Source organism: Rattus norvegicus, chromosome 7 (assembly GCF_021556685.1).
Source record: "Rattus norvegicus strain SHRSP/BbbUtx chromosome 7, alternate assembly SHRSP_T2T, whole genome shotgun sequence".
Classification (NCBI taxonomy): domain Eukaryota; kingdom Metazoa; phylum Chordata; class Mammalia; order Rodentia; family Muridae; genus Rattus; species Rattus norvegicus.
This window is the reverse complement of record NC_141540.1, coordinates 41321520-41344906: the sequence shown is the minus strand read 5'-3', so window position 1 is coordinate 41344906 and position 23387 is coordinate 41321520. Positions and strand designations below refer to the sequence as shown.

Genomic DNA, 23387 nt, shown 5'->3' with positions numbered 1-23387 from the left:
CATGGTGGTGACTATTACATTCAGCCTTCGGAATGCATTGTTAAATTTAGCAGACTACTGTCTTCACCTACCCTGAACCTAAGAATATTTTCACATCTAAAATACACGGAACAGATTCCCTCTTCTACTGTAAACCACCTTAAGTCTCCACAAATGCATTTGGTATATGTGTTGGTTTATGACATTCTTTTATTCTGTAACTATAAAAGCTCAGTGTGGTTCCTTTGACAATTATTTTGGGGTAATCTTAATCTGTGTCCACAGATGAAGGGCATTTTTATTTGACCAGAATACACTATCTTCAACTCCCTTGAAACAATAGTAATGTTTTATGTCCACATAAGGCCATGGGTCTTGAATTTTTCATTCTCCTGATGCTTTCTTTTGAGATATTCCTTCATTGCTACTACAATGATAAGAAATTTAAGAGATATTACTTATGGACATTTCTCAACCATCTCTAGAAAATGCCAGTTGTAAGTCACTAATGTCCAAGCACCAGTCATATGGCTGAAAATGGACACATGACAGCTCAACCTGGCAGACATTTTATCTACTCAGCCAGGCCCTAGGCATGTGGGGTAGGCCAAACCATCAGCCTCTACCCTGACAAATTCCTGTTCCACAGATTTCATAATCATCAGAAAATGATGATTTTGTTGTCATGGGGTTTGAGTTAGTGTTTTGCAATCTAGAATGATCCAACATGTGCTAGCATGAAACTGTGCTAGGGGCTCCAACATAACTGAAAAAGCTGCGGATCACTGTAACTAGAGAACCACGTGTGATCGTTGAAGGAGATTTAAGGGATGCAAAAGATGACAGCAGATCCTGGGATACATCAAACACATGCACACACCTTAGAAGTTATATCATGGTGCCCTTTTATTAGTTTCCTGAGATTGCCACATTGAATCATTACAATTTGGACATTGAAACAGCAAAATTGTATAGCTTAATAATTTTATTTCAGTGTCACAAGATGGAAATGAAGGTGTAAGAGAGCACCCCCCCAATCAACTATTATATAAGCTTCGTATGAACACATACTACATAAGAGTTTACCTATACAATGCTAATTCCCCTCTCAGAAGCTGTAGGTTGCCAAACAAAAAGTCCATTTCATATGGATTCTTATTGACAGAAGTGACCCCAAACAATACAGGCTATTGCATTTGCTTTTTGTTTCCCAGAAGAACTTGATGGTAAGACCCTATTGCTGAAGATACCATGTACTTTGCTTACAGGACTTGGAGAAATGGTACTGATCAGTAACTGCCTACAGGCTAGATTTCATAGGTAAGATATACCTGGTAAGATATAGATTACCTGGTAAGATATAACCGTGGGTTTAATACTGTCTTCAATGTTATGGGGTCAGCCAACTATTATTTGAGTAGATTTAATACCTACCCATAGGAGGGAACCCATCCATGGCATAAGTCTGACCAAGAACTCATAGTTGGTGAGCTCATAGGACCCAGTGACAACCCTACTACTACTACTACATACTAAATGGGTAGTATTAAAATGCCCTCAAAATTCACGTCCGTGCATCCATAGATTAATGTAGCCATCAGCCCTCATTGAAAAATGTCTTTGTGCAGTAGATGATGATAATACAGAATACAGATAATATAGGAAAGTCTTACAGAAACTTATAGATGACCAAAATGTAGAGAATAAATGTGTGTGCAGTGCTCAGCTACAAATGGCACATCTGCATCAAAGTGATGCCAAAAAGCTCAGAGACCATCACAACAAAAGGAGTGGAAATTGTAAAGGGAACAGGGAAAACTGTCTTTTAGGAACAAGAGGACCACTGCATTCATAAACTCATAGCATCTGTGCGTACCTGGACAATGCCTGTCAGCATTCTAGCATCGAAGGAGAGAGGAGTTCATGATGGAAAATTGGTTTTCTTAAGGGTTTGTCTGTCTCTTGGTAGGAAGACCATGCTCCAGTGAATGACTTCATGAGTATATGGGCAGCATGAACTATACCTGGTGGGTAATAGAAGAAGAGGAGGAGGAGAAATAGAAGGAAGGAGAAGGAGAAGAGGAGGAGAAAGAGGAGGAAGATGAAGGAAAAAGGGAGGAGATAAAGTTAGAGCTGGGATAAATGTGACAAGACATTGGGGTAAAGAGTGTGTAATTAGTATCAAAATATGTTGTGTGCATGTATGAAATTCTCAAGGAATTAACTAAAAGATTGTTTTAAGGAAGTGGAGGAAAAAAAACAAAGAGGTGGATGCAGAGGATGAATAGAATGTGAGTTGTATCTCAGGGCTAGGGTGAAGATTATTATTACCTAGCTAGGATCATTCTAGTAAAGAACAAAGATATACAGTTCCCTTCCCTTACCAGTCAATCCAAATATGTCTGTCAATCACCTGAACAGAAAAACTCACAACCTCTGAAACAATTTTAAAAAGAACAAAGGTAAGGAACTCACGTTTCTCACTTTCAAGAATTAACTACAAATCTTTCATAATCAAGATGATCGTCCTGGCAAAGGAGTATACACTGAATTCAAAATGGTTTAATTGAGGTGATGGCTCCAAATATAAAGTACTTGTTAAGCGAGCACAAAGACCCGAGTTCGATTCCCAGAACCCATGTACAAAAGTGGAGAACAGCAGCAGATATATTTAATATTCACAATGGTGACAGGGGGCTCACTGGGGCTTTCTAGCTAACCAATGTAGCCTAATCAGTGACCTACAGGCTCAGCGAGAGACCTCTTCTCAAAGAAATAAGGCCAAGAGAAAAGAAGGAAAAACCCAGTGCTACCCTCTAGACTTTGCATGTATTTGTATATACAAGTGAGCGCACATGCATGTACTAAATTGAACTGACATTTTTGTACAAATCCTTATGCCCTGATCTGGGTCGAGGGTGGTAAGAATTCAATGGGCAAAGGACAGCTTGTCGACAAATGGCCTAGGGAAAACTGGATATACACCAAAGAATAAAGGCATCCCAGCATACATAAAACCCTGGGTTTGATTATCAAGCCACAAAAAGAAAAAAAAAGGAAAATAACAAAGTTAGACTCTTTTTGGGGGGGGTGTTGTAGTGAACTTTATTGATGGTATTCAAGAGAGTAGGGAGGGCTCCCTAAGCCCCTCCTGTTATTATTGGAGTCTGGGATAGAATTGTGAGGGAGATGCTGTTGGGGGCCAAGTTGGGATGGGGACTCCTCAGCATCTGAGGGCCTCTCTCTCTTACTTTCAGTGTCCTTGCTGGGATGGGGTGGGTGGTCCAGGGTTTTTTACTCCTTGGAGGCCATGTAGGCCATGAGGTCCACCACCCTATTGCTATAGCCATATTCATTGTCATAGCAGGAAATGAGCTTTACAAACTTGTCATTGAGAGCAATGCCAGCCCCGGCATCAAAGGTGTGGGAGTTGCTGTTGAAGTCACAAGAGACCACCTGGTCCTCAGTGTAGCCCAGGATGCCCTTTAATGGGCCCTCAGATGCCTGCTTCATGATATCATCATACTTGGCAGGTTTCTCCAGGCAGCATGTCAGATCCACAACAGATACATTGGGGATAGGAACATGGAAGGCCATGCCAATGAACTTCCCATTCAGCTCTGGAATGACCTTGCCCACAGCCTTGGTAGCACCAGTGAATGCATGGATGGTGTTCTGAGCTGCCCCACGGCCATTATGCCACAGCTTTCCAGTGGCAGTGATGGGATGGACTGTGGTCATGAGCCCTTCCACAATGCCAAAGTTGTCATGGATGACCTTGGCCAGGGGGGCTAAGCAGTTGGTGGTGCAAGATGCATCACTGACACTCTTGAGTGAGTTGTCACATTTCTCGTGGTTCACACCCATCACAAACATGGGGGCATCTGCCAAAGGGATGGAGATGATGTCCCTTTTGGCCCCACCCTTCAAGTGAACCCCAGCCTTCTCCATGGTGATGAGGACTCCAAATGACTCCACGACGTATTCAGTACCAGCATCATCCCACTTTATGTTAGCAGGATCTCGCTCCTGGAAGATGGTGACAGGCTTCCCATTGATGAGAAACTTCCCATTCTCAGCCTTGACTGCGCCGTTGAACTTGCCATGGGTAGAGTCATACTGGAACATGTAGACCATATAGTTGAGGTCAATGAAGGGGTCATTGATGGCAACAATCTCTACTTTGCCAGATGCAGAGGAAAAGGCAGCCCTATTAACCAGGCACCCAATATGGCCAAATCTGTTCACACCAACCTTCACCATCTTCTCTACGGGACGATGCTGGCACTGCACAAGAAGATGTGGCTGTCTCTGGAACAAGGAAGAGCAGAGAGCCTAATCTTTTAGCACATATATAAGCAAATTCAAATCAACCATATATTTAAAGAGAAGAGCAAAAACTACCAACCTAAAAAAAAAGAGTAAATACTTGAACCTCTAGATTGGGTAGTGGTATCTTAGATGTGAGAAACATACGTACAAAGAAAATGATGGTAATTTGGATTTCTTCAAGTTTGAAAAGGATACCAGCCAGAATATGAGAATGACTATTGAATAATGGATAAAATGCTAACAAAACATGTTAGAAAAAGGACTCATGTATAGGATATACATGTATTTTAAATATATTTTTAGAACCCTGAATGAGTCAGCAATGAAAAGAAAAACAACCCAAAACTTGTGGACATGGGTTGGGGATCTCTTTTAGACATTACAGAAATGGTCTCAAATTACATTATGGTGATAGTGGTCCAACTGTAAATATCCTGTGACTTACTTAGCCATAAAAGAAGCTCACAGTTACAAAGACGTGCAGAAATTCAGACCAGCACTTCACACATCTAACCCTATAAAAGTAAGGAAGAAAATGTCTTTCAGGGTTGGAAGGGTAAAATGTTTTGAGAACTCTTCAAACAGAAGGGTGTCCAGCAAATCTGAATGAATATTTCCAACCTTCTTGATCTAGCATAATCTCAGATCCTATAATCATCCTTCATCTTATAAAACCAGTCACACATTTATGTGGTTCCAGTTATCTCTTCCAGGGGAGATGATAAAGGCCCAGAGGGTCAAATTTTTTTTTCTCCAAGGGTCCAAATTTTTATCTGGCATTGATGCAGATGCTTTTATAGGAGATCGTGGTAAGCCATTAGAAGAGAAAGTACCATACTTACCTTGAGGAACTGGAGAAGACAGCGCCTGAAACCCAGGAAGTGTGAAAGAGACGGAACAGTCTATAACAAGAAGAAGAGAGCCTGGTGGTGGGAGGAGCCTAGAGAAACAAGGAAGTAGAATTGTTTCTTACTTCTTTTAGCATTTTTATGTTTAAATCTAAAAACGGGTAAAGTAGGAATGGGGCTCAACATTTCCAGCCAGTTGTTAGCTTTCTGTTCACATAGCAGGAGCCTACATGATACAAGGAAGAGTTGTATATCCCCCAAAATGTATTTGTTACTTACAACAGCAATGTGACACTACTAGCTAACGCTCTCATGATGGGCTTAGTGTTTGCAAAGAGGAAGAGGACAATCTCTCCTCCCCTGTGAGACGCAAGAGAAAGTATCTCATGCCACATAGTGGTCCTCACCAGACAATGGATCCACAATGTAGTGGATCGGTCAATTGCATTGACACTTATTGACATGCTAATGTCTATGATACATTTGTAACAACAGCTTCTATCAAAGCTAATTAAGGCAAGTCTCTTTCGAGACAGAAAAACATCCAGATGAATCAGGTTAGCGTTTCAAGTTGCTGAATCCTCCATGACGAGGCAATCTTCACACAGAAAATATAGATTGCAGGCCAAATTAACTAAGAAGTAAAGAGAAACTAGCTTATTTTTCCAATTTATAATTAAAATCAATCGTGATGATGAATCAGAGTAAAACCAAAGTGGTAAGTCAAATACACTATTTACTGAAAATTGGTAAAAATGTAACTTTTCTATGAAATCTTCATGTCAACATTTTACTTCCAACCCATGAACTTGATGGCTCTAATACTCATATGACAAACTTTCCAAAGCGCAAGAGTTGTAAATTAGTTATTAGAATCTAAAAACCTGATTTAAAGGTTTACTTTAAATTGGAAATTTTATTTGGAAAAAATGACTGAAGAAAATAATTTTAGTGAAATGAAAATGAACATTCAAAATTGGAATATGATTTGAGTTCACTAGGTAGAGAATTAATCAAGGAATTAAACTGATTTAGTGGGAAAATATATGCATATATCTATATGTGTATGTATGTGTTTGTGGGTGTAGGGGTAGGTGTGTTTGTGTGTTTGTGTTAGTGTGTTTTGCCCAGTCCAGATTTTTTTTGAAACATGAGCATTTCCCCTATGTGCTTTAGAGAAACTTAAGTTTGCACACTCTGACACATAAAGAGCCCCTCTGTCTCCATTTCTGAGGGCACTTTATTAACCTTCTGACAAACAACAGTAGTCCAAGGAAACTTTCAGCCACATTCCCTGGGCACTTCAAGGGCAGAGAGCAGGTGCTTTAATGGGTTTTCTTGCCTTTAATATTTGTGGCCCAATATAGATCAAAGAGGTTCTCTCATCAAGCACCCAGCTTCACCTCCATTATAATTTAGCTAAGGTATTTGAAACAAAGTGACTTACCCAAGACCCAGGCCCTCAAAGCCATTCTAAAGATAATTCTGAAAGACACAAGTGAGCAAGAAATGATTCAGAGTAGGCAAGAGGCTTGCCAAAAGGCAAGGAAAATCAGAGTTGTCTAGTTAAAGCCAGATACTGTAGCTAAGAAAAGTCCTTAGATGCTAGCCCTCAAGATTCTTCTCTTTCCCTAGCCAAAGCCTCTTGGGGGAGTGGGATCCTGGAGAGATGACTCAGTGGTTAAGAGCTCTGGTTGCTCTTTCAGAGGTCCTGAGTTCAATTCCCAGCAAGCCACATGGTAGCTTACGACCATCTGTAATGGGATCTGATGCTCTCTTCCAGCATACAGGTGGACATGCAGACACTCATACATAAAATAAATAAATCTCTTAAACAAACAAACGAGCAAAAACAAGAAGACTTTGCAAGAGGGAAGCACTAGTAGAGAAAATGTCATAACTGCTCCCACGCCCCTCATTTCTCTTTGTTCCATAGCGACCAGCTCTTCTCAGCTGCCTCTTTTGAATCTCTTAAGAAGTCAATCGCCCTTCAGGGAGTGTGTGATCTGTACTTGGTGCTGTTGTTATAAAATAGGCACTCTCTCTCACCGCCACTGTGAGCACTGTTTATGCACCAGGGACCGATTTTTGAGCCTCCCACAAGAGAACACCTGGCAACCACTGCCCATCCCAAGGGGCAGAATTAACAAGTCCCTTTCTCTACATATGGCAGTCAAAGTCACCAACAGACCCATCTTGATGATCATTGTGACTTTCGACGCTTGGTGTAGTGTGTGACTACATTTGAACATGGAAGGAAGAAGCATTATCAAATTGCTGAAGTGTTTCAGCAAACAGTGAATTTGCTCCCTTCTTCCTCTTCTGTCTTTTGCTTTAAGCAAACCCGGTGGGATTCTTGTTCACAGTCTGTGCGGGTATTCGTTCGTTTCCCTCTTTATTTTTATGCAAAGGAAGTAAGAACAGGAACAACAGGTGAAGTTAACATTTTGAGGATCTTATGCAGTCGAAAATCAGTAAGGTTTCTTTCTGTGTAGATGACACAAATTGTAAAGTTGAAAAAAAGGAGGGGATTTAAGGAAAAGAATTTGGGGGGCTGAGGAAGCACAAAGAGACATATACTTACCCAAAATGGGGTCACTGAATGTTGAAAAGAACATTTAAAAATAAGATATAATTGTACATATCATCTGAGGGGAATATAAAATATTCAACTAGATGAATGGTCTCGTAAAATCACAGAGCACACTTTTGTATCTTCCATGAAATTGATCTCAGATTTGGAAAATTGGTTTGGAATCCCCTCTGGCTTTCTGTTCAAATGCAATTGGTATCACTAGTCATAGCGTCCTTTGCAAACAAGCAAAAAGACTTTTCTTGTATTTCTTGACTGTATGGATTTACTGAAACATATAATACCCAATACTCTAAAAAGAAAGCTATACCATTGAGATTCAATTTCTATTTCTCCTTGTATTTGGCATTAATATTAATAAGCCCTAGAACTTGTTGTAAGAGCTAAATGCAGAAAACAATAGAACTTCGGAAAAATATTTCAAAAATATGCAACTGAAGAGTGGGTCTGAGTTACACCGCATAATCTCTGAGGAGATTTTTTCATTAATTAATTTGTTTTTACACTTTACATCTGATTGCAGATTTCCTCCTCAGGGAAGGGGGGAGCCCCTACCATGGGTACCACCCTACCCTAGGACATCTCAGACCTAAGCACACCCTCTCCCAAAAGGGGGTTCAATGGCAGGAAACAAGAGTCAGAGACAACCTTCACTCCGATTGTTAGGGGACCCACATGAAAATTAAGCTGCACATTTACTTGTATGCGTAGTGGGGCCTAGGTCCAGCCCCTGCATGCTCTTTGGTGGGTGGTTCAGTTCCTGTGAGCTTCCATGGGCCCTGTTTGGTAGAACCTGTAAGTCTTTTTGTGGTGTCCTTAACCCCTCCAGCTTGCTCAATTCTATCCCCACTCTTTCACAAGACTTCCCTAGCTCTGCTCGATGTTTGTCTGTGGATCTATGTATCTGCTTCCATCCGCTGCTGAATGAAACCTCTTAAGAGACAGTTCTGCTAGGTTCCTGACTCCGAGCATATCAGAGTACCATTAATAGTACCAGGGACTGGCTCTCTCCCGTGGGGTGCGTCTCAAGTTGGTTCAGGTATTGCTTGGCCATTCCTTTAGTCTCTGCTCCATCTTTAAGCCTGCACAACCTGTAAGCAGGATAAATTTGGGGTAGAAGGTTTTGTAGGTGGGTTGTTGCTCCCCTCCTTCCACTGGAAGTCCCACTGGGCTACAGGAGGTGGCCAAGTCAGTCTTCATATCCCCTGTTGGTAGCCATCTCAGCTAGGGTCACCCCATAAACTCCCCAGAGCCTCCCCAACCCCCTAGATGTCCCTCAGCTGGAAGAATGAATAAAGAAAACGTGTTACATTTATACAAAAGAATGCTACTCAGCTATTAAAAACAAGAACATCATGAAATCTGCAGACGAATGGATGAAACTAGAAAATATCAGTCTGAGTGAGGTAACCCAGACCCACAGGACATGCATGATGTGCACTAACTGAGAAGTAGACATCAGTATAAACTTCAGGATAACCATAACAATCCAGGGACCCAAAGAAACTAAATAATAAAGAGGGCCCAACATAGGGAGCATGAATCTCAGTCTGGAACAAAACAGTCATCCTGGGAGGTAGTGGGGGAGAGAGACCTGAGTAGCAAGTATGGGGGAGGGTTGGGAGTGAGAATGGAAACCAGTGGGGGCCATCTTGGGATGAGGTACAGGAAATTTTATAACGGACAAAGTTTGTGTTTCTACAAACTCCTCACCAAGTACTTCCAAACCCACTTCAACCTCAGGATGTTGTTCTTGGCTGAGACAGAGGGGTAAGGCATCTCCATGTGTTCTTACTCAAAAACTCCAACTCCAACAGAATGAGTTAAAAATCTTCCCTTTCTCTGAAGCAGAATGCCTTCCCATCTCTGAAATAGCAGATTCTGTCTGGTCTCTATCTCTGGTATAACCCATCACACAATGACAAACAGAATAGCCCAACAGCTACCTAATTAATATGGAAGGAAAGTAAAATTCAGAGGAAAAAAAAAAAAAACATTGTCTGAGAGCCCATGATTGCCACAGATGCATCTGTCTGACTTGCCTTCACCAATGATGGGCCTTGTTCTAGGACTCCAGACTGGTAGAAGCTGGGAAGCTTGCTCCTTATGAACACCAGGATCTTTAAGCAGAGCATTGTTATTCAAAGAAATGTTCCAACCATTACTCACACTGCAAATACACAAGTCCAGTTAAATGACCCGAATTTTATCATGGCTACTGGCATTGTCAACAAATATTTAGTGTGTGTGCCTGGAACAATGCTCTCTATTGCTAGATGCTATGAACTTATCCCCCTTCAAACCCCAGGATGTTTTAAAGGAACTGTGAATATCAGAAATCTAGACTTGAAAGACAAAGGCAAAAAATGTTAAAAGGTGGGGGGGGATATAATTTGCTTCTAAGTAAAACATTATCTAAATTTTCTCATCCTTTCCTAATATCAATAATTGTGAGTTATTTGCATATATAAAGATATCTATTTACATATACACAGACGAGAGAGATGATGATGATGATGATAGATGATAATGACAGATATGAAAGCATAAACAACATGCAAATCTACATAATGAGATATAGATCCAGATAGAGATGTCTAAGTTCATAAATATCTATCCAGCCCTCTACACATAGATACAAATAGCAAAATAATCTTGTTAGCATACCTTAATATATTTAATATGAATAAAGTATAGCTTTGATTTTACTGATTAAAATTGAATCTATGGTATTAAAGACTTTCGTAAACCACCACTCAAAATTGAGAACCAAATGTGGGCATTACAGAAATTTTGGATACAATCCAGACAAGAGCAATAATGCTCTCTGAGAAACTACGTGAAGAAAGCTCAAGCCCAAACAGAGATTGCTGAGGAAAGAAGCACGTTTTGGTTTAATTGAATTTGTAAGCTCTGAAGCAGTATGGCAGTTCATTAGTGAAGTACAAATGATTTCTTCTGAATGTCTTTATCTCTAGCCTAAAATTCTGAGAAACAAGTAAGCTCAGAAAATGTAGAGATATTAACAAATATTCAACAAAAGAACTTTTCCAAGGAATGTGCTAATACTGAACACATTTGGAACAAAGTTAGGTATTAGGCCAAACGAAGACTACAACCCAGTGTTACCTGGATAGTATACTAGATAAAGGATAAGTAATGGGTGGGGGGAATACAACCTACAATAAGGGGAGTTTTGACCCATTTAAGTAGCATTTTGTTTTATTTAGGGTGACTCTGTTTAAGTGCTATTAAAATGAAGGGAAAAAACTGTTGATAGAATCCATTTCACTTTAAGAGGAATTCTTAGGAGAAAGCAGTTAACATACATGTTGTAAACACATGCTGAGGTTTTCAAATGTTGAGGATTTCAAATCCACCAAGCAATAGGCATTTCAAACTTCCGTCCTCTGGCTATCAAAATAGGTCAACAGTCATGGTATACTTATTCTGACAACAGAGGAAAACAGAGGACAGAATGGAGCTGCCAATCTACTAATAAGCATCCCTGTGACTCTCTTGTTCTGGCCTGTTCTCCTCTGAAGCCACATCTGAATCATAGGAGACCAAGAATCAGCCTCTTTTTTTAATCATGATCTTTCCAATTTGCTGGTTTGGGCTTTCTGCCTTCATGCTCAATACTATCTTAATGAGGACATTGGGTTCTTTTTTCCTGAATTGTAACACAAGTTGAGTACTATCATGGCTATAAGAATTTGTCTTAGTACTACAGTTCTGTAGTTCTGGATATATATATATATATATATATATATATATATATATATATATATATATTCTTCTGAGTTGATTCTCTTCCATGTCTATTCTCATGAGAGTTGGTCATATCCTACCTCTGACTCATTCTGTCAAATATTTCTCTGATTCATCACTTTGTCTGCCCCTCAATTACAACTCACTTTCAAATATGGCTTCTTCCTTCTACAAACTAACTTTACCTATATTGTTAGGAATTAAAGGTGTGTACTAAAGGCATGTCTATACTCCAGACAGAGGAATTGAAAGTGCGTGGTATGTCTGCATTCCAGCTGGATCCCACAGACCTAGAAAGTCTTTGGATGTGATTATTTCCCAGAGGAGATCAGTTACTGGAGTGAAATTTCTCAACATAAGGGCACCTGATTTTTGGTAAAGAAGTAAAAAATATACACTGAGGAAAAAAGCACTATCAAAAATTGGTGCTGGTCAAACTGGGATAAATGTCTGCATGTAGAATATTGTGAAGAGATACATAATTATCACCCTGCACAAAACTCAAATCCAAGTGTTCCAAAGACTTCAACATAAAGCCAGATACACTGACCCTGATAGAAAGGAAACTGGGAAACTTCCTTGACTACATTGGCACAGGAGACAACTTTTCTGATTCTATAGCAAGTATAGTAGAGGCAGTAAGACCAACAGGTAATAAATGGGACCTCATGAAACTGTAAGATCCTGAAATGCAAAAGACATTATCAACAAAGAGGCAGTCTACAAAATGGGACACGATTTTTACTAATTCCTATTCCAATAAGTGTCTAATATCCAAGATATATAAAGAACTAAAGAAATTAGATATCAAAAAAAACCCCAAATAATCCAATCAAAAATGGGGTAGAGCTCTAAACAGAGATTTCTGAATAGAGAACTCTCAAATGGCTGAAAAATCCTTAAAGAAATGTTCAACATCCTTAAGCCACCAAAGAAGTACAAATCAAAACAATTCTGAAAGTCCATCTCACACCTATCAGAATGGCTAAGATCAATAAGAAAAGTAACAGTCCATGTTTGCGTGGATGTGGAACAACGAAGAGAAACAGTCATCTATCGTCGGTGAGAGTGCGAACATGTATAGTAATTATGGAAATCAGTATGTCAGCTCCTCAGAAAATTGGTAATTTATCTACCTTAAGATCCAGCTATACCATTCTTGCACATATACACAAAGGATGTCCCATCCTATCACGGGGACATTTGCTCAACTATGTTCATTGCTGCTCGATTCATAACAGCCAGATGCTGTAAAACAATCTAGGTGCTCGACTGAACAATGGATAAAAAAAAAGTGGCATGTTTACAATGTAGTATTACTCAGCTGTTGAAAAAGTGACATCATAAAACTTGCAGGCAGATGTTTACAACTAGAAAATATAATCCTGAGTGAGTAAACCCAGACCCAGGAAGACAAATATGATATGTATTCACTTATAAGTGCTTATTAACTGTTATATAAATGATAAACAAGTTACGATCCACAGACCCAAAGAGGGTACATAAAGATGATGGCTCTAGGGAGGACTCCTGGATCTCCCTCAGAAGGGATGGACTAAGGGTGGGTGGGGAGGGGAGCCGGAATGATCAGGTTGGGGGATAAAAGGAGAGAGTATTGAGGGGTGGAGACAGGAATTGGGCAGCAATCTGGAAACCTACTACAGTAAAAACTTCCTGGAATCTATGAAGTTGATCCTGGTGAGGACTCTGTTAAAGGAGGATCCAAAGTCTGAACTGGCCATCTTTTGGAATGAGGCTTCCAGTGGTGGTTGAATTCTTGGTTGGTTCCCATGGAGATCCCTAAACAACTCAGGCTGATGCTAGGATAAAAGGTCACTCTCTGAAAATTGACATTGAAGTCTCGTTGCCAAGGACAATAGCCATCCGGCTCATTAATGTGGAGAGGTTGATCTGGTCTCTATATGGAGCCTTTATCCCCATTATCTAGTCACTTTGGGGCAGGAAGGCACTCTGCAGGCTACAGAAAGAGAACATGGACACCATCCCAGCCATGAAACCTATTTACAATCTGTCCTGCTTGCAAGAAGTGCTAGGACAATGATGATGATGCAGAATTTGTGGGAGGGACCAACCAATGTCTGGTTTAACTTGAGGCCCACACCATGAGAACCAGAGACTGGATAGCCCAGAGACTTATGATAGAACCAAACACAACTGGAAGAAAGAAAGAAAGAAAGAAAGAGAGAGAGAGAGAGAGAGAGAGAGAGAGAGAGAGAGAGAGAGGGAGGGAGGGAGGCAGGGAGGGAGGGAAGAAGGAAGGAAGGAAGAGAAAGAGAAAAAGAAAAAGGTCAATGAAATGATTCCTAATCATATTCTTCTATACTTATAGAAAGGTGTCTTATCTAGTTGTCATCACAGAGGATCTTCTGGCGGCATGTGAGAGTGGGTGCAGAGACTCAGCCGTACATTATTAGAGGTAGAGAATATAAATTGAAAGTCTCCATCAAGTCTATCCCTCAGCCTCAAAACTTGGGGAACCCCACTGAAGGAGTGAGGAGCAAAGACCATAGGAATCAGAGGGATCACAGGATGCCAGAAGAACGTGGTCCACCAAATCAACTAAGAAGGGCTCATAAGAGCTCACAGAGACTGAAGCTGCGAGTACCAGGCCTGCCTGTATTTGTACCGTATTCTCTGCACATGTGTTATGGCTGTTTGATTGGTGCTTTGGTGAGACTCCTTACTATGTGACCAGGTTGTCACTCACTCTTTTGCCTTCTCTTGAGACTCTTCCTCCAATTGAGCCACCTTATCCCGCCTGGATATGAAGGTTTTTACCTTGTCTTATTTTATCTTCTTTTTGTTCGGTCTGGCTGTCATCTCTTGGAGGACTGCTCTGTGGTGAAAACAAGGTGAATCTAGGGGAGAAAGGAAGTAGGGTTGAGCTGTGGGGAATGGAGGGAAATTATGAAAGGGATAAATTATGTGAGAGAAGAATATGTTTTCAATAAAGATAAAAGAAAAATTTTAAAATGAATAGATAGACAAAAAGATGAAAGAAAAGAAAAAGAAATTGTCCATTTTGTGTAACTGGAATAGAATCACTGAGACTTGGTAATTTATAAAGAATAGATTTTTTTTCTTATAGTTTTAGATGCTGAACAAGTCTAACTTACTTGAAGCACTGACAATAATAAGGGCTCTCTTGCTGTTATCTTCCCACAGCAGGAGGCAGAAGGTAAGGGAAAAAGAGAGAGGACCAAATTGTTTTCATAACAAATCTACTCTCATTAGGGAGAGGCCACCCTCGGGGGGGGGGACCTCTCGTAACAACAACTTATTAATAAAGGCAGAGGTTTTGTGGCTCAATTTTTTCTCAAAAGCACCTTCTCTCAACACACTGGGTGGTAATTAAATTTTCATATGAACTTGGGAGTGAACATTCAACCTGTTAGTTTAAGAAAATCCACTCAGAAGGAAAGCTTTGGTTTAGCTCATGGTTTCAAAGGTTTGAGCTCATAGTCATTTGGCCCCAATGCTTTCAGCCTATGGCATCCTGATAACTTTAAAGCATGATAAAAAGAGCTCTGATCATCTCATGGAGAGAGTCAAGAAGGGACTGAGGCCCCAAATTGCCCCTAAAGTACTCCTCCAATGATCTAACTTCCATAACTATCACTCATGTACACGCATGTACTTACACACTAGAGACCAAGCCTTCAAATTTGAGGACTTTGGGGAACAGTGAAGCTCCAAATTCTAGCATGAAATACAGCAAAAACATTCAGTGTTTTTGGTGGTTCTAGAGTTGTTTCCTCCATGAAATTTAATCTGAACTTATTTATCTAAATCATAGGAGCAGGTATATTTGGGGAAGGCCATGGATGGAGAAACCAGAAGAATGGACTGGCTATAACCCAAGCCTGGTATTTGTTTAGTGGAGACAAGAGGCCAAAGGTACGTAAAGCCTCGGCCAGAACAAATCATGTAAGTGTAAATAAAACATTTGGGGAAGCATCTACAATTGAAAAGGGCTCTTGATCCATAGACACCATCAGAACCAGCATAAGAGCCTCATCTGATCTCCATTCTGTGCATTGTTCAAGTCTATATTTTGTTCTGACTCTTTTTTTTTTTTTTTGGAGCTGGGGACCAAACCCAGGGCCTTGCGCTTCCTAGGCAAGCGCCCTACCACTGAGCTAAATCCCCAACCCCTGTTCTGACTCTTATTATAGGATTTTGTCAGAACTATTAGAAGTTCTTGAACTCTATTCATCACAACCATTGCTTCATCACAAAGTAATCCAAAATTTATTAGTATAAACTGTTCATTTAGATGGTAAATCTATTGATCTCCTTAGGGGTTGGAGGACATTTAAGTAATCTTTTTTTTTTTTTTTGGTTCTTTTTTTCGGAGCTGGGGACTGAACCCAGGGCCTTGCGCTTCCTAGGTAAGCGCTCTACCACTGAGCTAAATCCCCAGCCTTAACTAATCTTGAAATGATTTGGGCCTTCGTTTGTGGTCATCGAGAAGTGTGGGTAAAGTTCATGGGTCTAGAATGGCTGTTTCTAGGACAGGTCAGATAGTCTGGAGTCCTATATCATCTTTTATTGTACCTCAAGCTAAATTTGGTTTTATTTCATTAAACATGTGGATTCCCAAAAGTAATGTGGGCAGAAGAATCGATATTTCAAACTACATAACATCTCTTCTAGCATATGCTGTGGTTCAGTTCAAATTCAAGGAATGAAGAAATTGGTCTTATTCCTTCATGGAGGAACCACAGGTTCCCATCTCTGTTCTATCTCACAGAATGATAGAGTCAGAATAGAAAATGACTATTATCTGTATAAATTCCTTGTTACTGCTGCTATGGCAAAATATATGACAGAAGCAAATTAAGAAAGGAAGGGTTTATTTGAACTAACAGTTTGTGTCCCTTGTGGGTAAGAAGCCATGGTGGCTATAGCTTCAGGCAGTTGGTTATATTGGATCTTCAGTCAAGAAGCACAAACCAATGAATGCTTTTTCCCAGTTCTATTTCTCCTTTGTACTCAGTCCAGGACTCCCGTCCATGGAATGACACATACAATATTCTGGATAGGTCTTCATTCTGCAGTCAACCTAGAAAATTCCCTACAGGCATGACTAGACATTTATTTTCAAGGTTATTCTAAACCCTGTCAAATTGCTGATCAAGGTGAACACACAATAAATAGATATGTATGGTAAGTCCATGGCAAATTCCCCATGCTAGAGAAAAATGAGATTATAGAGATGAGCACTGACCACAGGAGTCTAAGGCCATATTTAGCATCTTCCCCGATATATAAGATACTCCAGAACTGTAGCTATGTCTTCTAATTTTATTGCACTGAATGGATCAGCATATAAAAGCAAAGGTTAACCTCAGTGTATGTTAAAAAATTCATGATAGGTCCTAGAGAGATGAATCGGTGGTCAAGAATGTCATGGCTTTTGCAGAGACTCATGTCCGTTCCATCTAGTAGCACACAATTGCCTGCAATTTCAGTACCAGAGAATCTCATACCCTCCTCTGGCTTCTGCAGCCTTCTGCATGCATACAATTCACATGGGTTCATGTAGGTATACATATAGACACATTAATAATAAATAGATAAATCTTTTTAAGACTCATTAGCGTCAGAAATTCTTAATATTTCAAGTTAACTTTTCCATATCTTGAAACAGGATTGAGCACAGTACCGTGGCTTACTTTTGTTGGGTAGATGTGTATTTAAGGAGGGAAGGAACAGCCCTGAGAATGCTCTGTAGGGCCACTGTGTATGGCCCTAAGTGGTAATGTCACCAAAATGATTCTTGTGAAGAAAGAATTCAGAGCCAAAAACGGTTAAACCTGCAAAGTAAAAGAGACAAGGAACATTTCTGAAAGATATGACAAAAAATAGTATCTATACCCCATATCTGTATATGTGGTTACATAAAAGTAAGGTGTTTTTCTTGGACATTTACCCTACAGCATCTTTAAGTAAACATGTTTATAGCCCAAGTTCGGCTAGCACTAGATTCAGTGTGAGAGTAGGGATGTGTTGAACATTTTCTTAGACATTTTCTTAGTCAAGAAACTTTATAGTGCAAGAGACACCCTCCAAAGCAAATAACTTGTAAGGAATAAATGCATACATAATATCCCATGGGAGCACAGTAGAAAAACAAGGAAAGAGCTTACCATGAGAGTAGGCACTGGCAAGAGTGGCACCAAAAGGTATATGAGCCATAGAAGACACATAGGTTACCCCAAGATACAGATATATGAGCTTTTCTTTGGAAATGGATTAAAGGACATGAGAAGGACTCAGAAACTCAGAATTGCCAGAGAGAAAACTATTTCAGACACTGGGAACAGAACTGAAACATGTACTGAGGAATAAGACAGCATTATTTGCTTAGAGAACAAAGAAAGTAGTGGATAAATTATTACCCACATGAGCAAGCTTAAAACCAAGACTAAAGAAACAGAATAGCCACAGGTTCTCAACTTTGGTGATAAGAGACAGAGTCCACCTCAGGATTAATATTTTATATTTTGAACTATGAGAGATACTACTCATTTGTTACTGTTGATACAGTGAGACATTCTTCAGAACCTGAAGACTGGTTGGTGTATAAAAGACTGCCTTGATTGCAATTTTACCTAACAATCAAAATAAAAAAATAAAACAAGTATATTGCGTTAAATCACACGTATTCACAAATGTGTGTAAAAATCGCCTGCAAAAGGTGTCTTTCATTTTTATCAAATTCTTTTGTCTAACTGCTAAAGGACTAACCTCATTATAAACCCCAGGAGTATGCTATCTGTCCCACAAAAAAGGGGGTGAGAGAGAGAGAGAGAGAGAGAGAGAGAGAGAGAGAGAGAGAGAGAAATAAATCTCCAAGGCTGATTTTGCACACCACTGACAGGCATAGATTTCTAAAGAATGGTTTCCAACCTGTTAATAGTTATCAATACACAACAGCTGCAATCCATGAAAGAGATAAATATTCATGGCACAAACCATTTATATGTATCAAATGTATATTCATGAACAAATGGTTTTCCCTGCCTTTAATAGTGTTTGCTGTGTAGTCAGTGAAGAATGGACCAACTTTCTTCTGACTACAACTACCACTACATCCCCTAATGCTCATGACACAGTGATTAGACTTGATAATGGCCATAAAAAATATAGAAATAAGTAGGCAAAGGTGTCTGGGCTCAGTGCTCACCGCTTTTAGATAGCGGGATGTAACAGTTTCCAGCGTCGGATACAGGCTTTATATGACTGTGATGTAGTTTGCAAAAACGGCATTTAATATCCCAGTCCTGTGTAGCCATACATGTAGTGGAACATGCATGGCTGACCCTCACCTCTCTCCAGTATGCTTTGTCACACCACTGTCCTCCCAAGGGCTGCAGGAAGAACTCTGAAATGGAATTAGCATACACTGAAGAGCGCTCTCTGGTGACCCTGGGTATCCAGTTGTCCTGGCCTCAATCAGTATTCTGTGTGTCTCTGAGGAGAGAGAAAAGCAGTGCAGATTATGCAACAAGAGTGTTTGTTATTTAGCCAGGTTAGAGGATGGGGTGAGCCTTTGAAAATTGCCACATTGTTTAATAAAATCATTGTCTGCTCTATTAGTTGTGCAGGGAGAAGGCTAGAGATGTGATAGACAGGGAGAGTGCCTTTGTGTTGAACAAGAAAAGAAGTCATTAGAAGGTTAGGGCGCTGAACAAAGACTGCTAAAATTAAAAATAAAGAGTAAAGAAATAATTGAAGTTAACTCACCAGCAAAAGGAGCCCTTCGCTTTTGCAAAATGGCTCCTCCTAGTTAATTCCCTTTCTTATTCTCAGTTTTTCCTGGCCAGCACCCAGTCTTGGGTTAGTGTTGAAAGAAAACAATCCTCGTCCTAGCAAAAATGCCAGCCTTCCTCTTTCTCTTCTGGCATTTCCTGTCCATACGCAGAGGTGTGCTTTTAAGAATAGTATGATGAATTGAAAATGGGACACAAGACTGTTCCCTCCCACATTTTCCTAAAAGCACCTGGTAATACGTGAATTCTGGTTCGCAAAAATTAAATCACATCCAAACCCCTCAGTGGGTTATACAGTGCATTACATCAAAATCTAAATTATAACCTAGGATAAAATAGGAAAGATTTTAAGTCTACACTGTAAGACTAAGACTGCATATGGTAGCAGAGAAGGAACTTATGAGGGAAACAGCTCTATGTTTAAAGTATTACTTCAGTATTTTAAGTGATCACTAATTTTATCTTTGATTGTATTTTGAAACTTGAATCTTTACAGAGGCAAAAATATATAATGTATATACACATACATATATATATATATACACACACAGATATGTGTGTATGTATTTTTATATATACATTTATATACATGTACATAAACAGCATATTTGAATAAACTATATATATGTACACATCTTTCCCTGTACAGATTTAGTGTTCAAAATACAATCATATACATATATATATATACATATATAATATGTTGTGCATATATACATGTGTGTATATATGTATGTATGTATTTACTTATTTGTTTATTTATTTGTTTTTCCAAACAGGGTTTCTCTGTGTAGCCCTGGCTCTCCTGCCACTCAAATGCTGGGATTAAGAGTGTGTGCTATGGGTTAGGGATTTAGCTCAGTGGTAGAGCGCTTGCCTAGCAAGTGCAAGGCCCTGGGTTCGGTCCCCAGCTCCAAAAAAAAAGAAAAGAAAAAAAAAAAGAGTGTGTGCCACCACCTCCCAACAGAAGAAATATTCACAAGATTTTCATAAATAAATAGAATAGGTTGCTGCAAACCCACGGTGAGATCCTCTAATGTCTCCTAAATCACAAAATTTGAGGCATGGGATTATCATCTCTCCCCTCATCTCAATGACACGTTTTGCATCTGATTCTTCTACATTGGCTTTTCTCTATGGTTCTCACTGTCCATGCCTGAGCTGATAGTCCGCTCCTCTTGTACGCTATGCTACACCATACCACTGACTGAAGTTCAGCCTCTGCCCTCAACGTGGTGTGCAGGCTGACAGAAAAGGAGCAAGCAAATGAAGTTGCCACGCCTAAACCCTAGTGAGCTGAGCGCTCCAGTGGGTGAAATGGAAGGAGTTAGGGATTTTGGCGAGTTTAAGATCCTTGCTCAAGATACCACAAGAAAGCTTAGGGTTGAGTCCAAACTTGCCAGTATCTTAAAGCCCTGGATACTTTCATAGGAAATCCTGCTGTAGCTGTGCCCAGACTTCTGTGGCTTCCCATTGCCCAATATTTGGGTACTCAGGGGAAGTTTGGGAAAGAAGCTAAAAGCAAAGGAGACGAGATGGGGATGGGGTTGACTGCAAGCCAAGCACTGTGCTGGGTCGTTTTAAAATGTTTATTTACTTATTTTATTTTTTTCACTTAACATCCTGATCACAGCCCTAGCCTCCTCCTAGTCCTACCACAATATCACTGTCCTCCTCACCTCCTCAGAGGAATAGTGGCACTCCCAAGGCTACCAACCAGTCCTGGCACATCAAGTCGAAGCAAGACTAAGCAAATCCTCTCCCACTGATGCCAGACATGGAAGTCCAAGTAGGATAGATGGGTCTAAAGGCAGGCAACAGTGTCAGAGACAGTACCAGCTCCAATTGGTAGGGTATCTACATGAAGACCAAGCTGCATGTCTATGTGTACGGGACCTAGGTCCAGTCCCTGCATGCTCCTTGGTTGTTAGTTCAGTCCCTGTGAGCCCCAGCGGGCCCAGATTAGTTGATCAAAGATCTTCTTGTGAGTCCTTGACCCCTCCAGCTCCCTCAGTCCTTCTCCCAAAGCTTCCACGAGACTCCCCAGGCTCTACCTAATGCTTGGCTGTGGGTCTCTGCATCTGTTTTCATTCACTGCTGGATGAAGCCTCTCAGGAGACACTAATGCTAGGCTCCTGTCTGCAAGCATAGCAGAGTATCATTAATAGTGTGAGGGGTTGGCTCTCTCCCATGGGATGCATCTCAAGTTGAGGCTGGATTGTTTTAAGTACTCCCTTTCATCGACAACTCAAAATAACCCAGCACACAGTTACCAGCAGAAGAAAAAGAGCGGTAAAGTTAGCTGTCATTGCAAAGGCCCCCACATACGGTAAGTAACAAGTTCAATATTGAAAGGCTTCCATCTTCTCTACATTTTACTGGACCTTGACCCGGAAGCACATATGGTGTCCTGACATCACACTAAAGGAGGAATTGGCTACCTTTTCCCAGAATTTGAAAGGCAGAATGGTATATCTTTTCTTCTTCTGCAAACACAGAAGAACAAGCCAAGTGATAAAAACAATTTTAAAGATGAAGAAGAATAAAGAGACACACGCACCCACACTAATAAGTACCAGAGAGTTGCTAAAGAAGAAGCTACTTTGGGTCTCTGACTCATCAGAACAAATAGTGCCTTGTGAGACCTGCATCCAGTTCTCCCAACACCCTTACAAAGCTGTTTCTCAGTGCTCCCTGGACTACCATCAAAGGCATCTGTCCTGGGAATGGAGGGGACTGGGAATACAGACCCAGCCTCCTCCTGGCCCTGTACCTGGGCTTATAATTCTAAAATCAGTCCAGCACAAGACAACTTTGTATGGGCTGAGTCTGGACTGGAAGCCCATGGCATCCAGGTCCTAAGTCAGCTGAAGCTTAGACAGAAAAATGAGCACCAAGAAGAAGGAAAGCTATGAACCCTTCTCACTATTTCACTTTAAGATGTAATGGGCTGGTACTAATTTAAACGCTGATGGAGAACCTAAACATCAACACAGTGTAAGCTCCAAGCGCTTGCATCTAAAATAAACAAACAGAAAGATTTTTTCAAAGTATTATGTGTATGCATGAGCTCGTACACATACTAAACTTGAAGAAATTTGCAAATACACACACATATACACACACACTAGTGTGTGTGTGTGTGTGTGTATGTGTGTGTATGAGAGAGAGAGGAGGGAGGGAGGGAAGGAGGGGAGAAAGAGAGAGAGAGAGAGAGAGAGAGAGAGAGAGAGAGAGATTAAAATTCATAAAGTCCTGATCTCAGAGGTATTTTCAGTTAGAAAGGGGCCTGGGCCCTGATAGCACAAACTTTTCTAACAAAGGCTGGCACAGGTGTTTAGTCACAATGGCTGTGACCATGTCCTCTTAACATTTATAGCTACAAAGCCTAAGGGAGCTGTGTCAGCTTCCACGTCTACGCCTGCCACTCCCTGCTTGAAAAATGCTATTGTTAGTGAGCACAGGGCATGAGCAACTCTTCACGTAGTTCAGTCCTGGCTGGATAGACCTAGGGCAGCTGTGTGGGGTGGGTGCTGGTGGCCCCAGTGAGGCAGCCCAGCCTCCTGTCTGTTCTCCAGTCAAGTGTGATACCCAGCCTCTAAGAAAGACAGGAAAAGAGCAGGCAGGCATGAAGGCTAGGACTGCTAAAGCAATACTACTTATAGCACACATGAAAGGTCTTGTTCCTTGAAGGTGAAGAAAAATAAAAGGGGTTTTACTGCTGTATGTTACAGCCATCTACAAAATAGAAGGAAATTCACATTCCTTCCATTCATTATAGAATTCCAAAATTTATGAGCCCAAGGGCTCATAATCCAACACCCCGCCTTGGTCTTGCATCCCTGAGCTCATGCTCCCTTTACATGTCATTTAGCTCTCAGCATTAGCAAACTCTTTCATGTATGCATGTGTGTGCTTAACAAGACAGAGCTGTCTCGAAGGTTCCATGCATGCCAGCCTTCTTGAATGCCGAGAAGGGAATGAATGATATATGTGGAGAGATGCTCAAACGAACGCAGACGCTCCCACCCCACCTTATTAAATCCTGGGAGACTGATCATTTTA

The 23387-nt window shown here is 40.5% G+C and overlaps 1 protein-coding gene and 1 long non-coding RNA gene across 8 annotated transcripts in view; one reads left to right on the top strand and one right to left on the bottom strand.

The window, feature by feature from the left end:
- Positions 1-869: 869 nt before the first annotated feature.
- LOC120093564 (uncharacterized) lies at positions 870-19360 on the bottom strand. Of its 7 annotated transcripts, XM_087559733.1 has the most exons (9): positions 19297-19328; positions 18879-19023; positions 17223-17363; positions 14323-14402; positions 8747-8843; positions 6607-6644; positions 5154-5251; positions 4234-4290; positions 870-4098 (listed from the first exon to the last, which is right to left on the bottom strand). In XM_087559733.1, the coding sequence occupies exons 8-9, from the start codon at positions 4240-4242 to the stop codon at positions 3274-3276; spliced, it is 834 nt and encodes a 277-aa protein (XP_087415859.1). In that variant the 5' UTR covers positions 4243-4290; positions 5154-5251; positions 6607-6644; positions 8747-8843; positions 14323-14402; positions 17223-17363; positions 18879-19023; positions 19297-19328; the 3' UTR covers positions 870-3273. The 7 variants fall into 7 exon arrangements, with proteins under 7 accessions (XP_087415859.1, XP_087415860.1, XP_087415854.1 ...); XM_087559734.1 differs by lacking the exons at positions 6607-6644; positions 8747-8843 and adding an exon at positions 4757-4826 and having other exon boundaries at positions 19297-19327; XM_087559728.1 differs by lacking the exons at positions 6607-6644; positions 8747-8843 and adding an exon at positions 4757-4826 and having other exon boundaries at positions 871-4290; positions 19297-19317.
- The window catches only part of LOC148004638 (uncharacterized), a 266612-nt gene continuing 246960 nt past the window's right edge, over positions 3736-23387 (top strand). The window contains exon 1 of the long non-coding RNA XR_015625301.1: positions 3736-3784. This is a non-coding gene — a long non-coding RNA (uncharacterized LOC148004638). The remainder of the gene's footprint in view (positions 3785-23387) is intronic.

Excerpts from the sequence above, each read along its gene's own strand:
- LOC120093564 (XM_087559730.1), bottom strand. The coding sequence starts at position 4,242 with ATGGTGAAGGTTGGTGTGAACAGATTTGGCCATATTGGGTGCCTGGTT.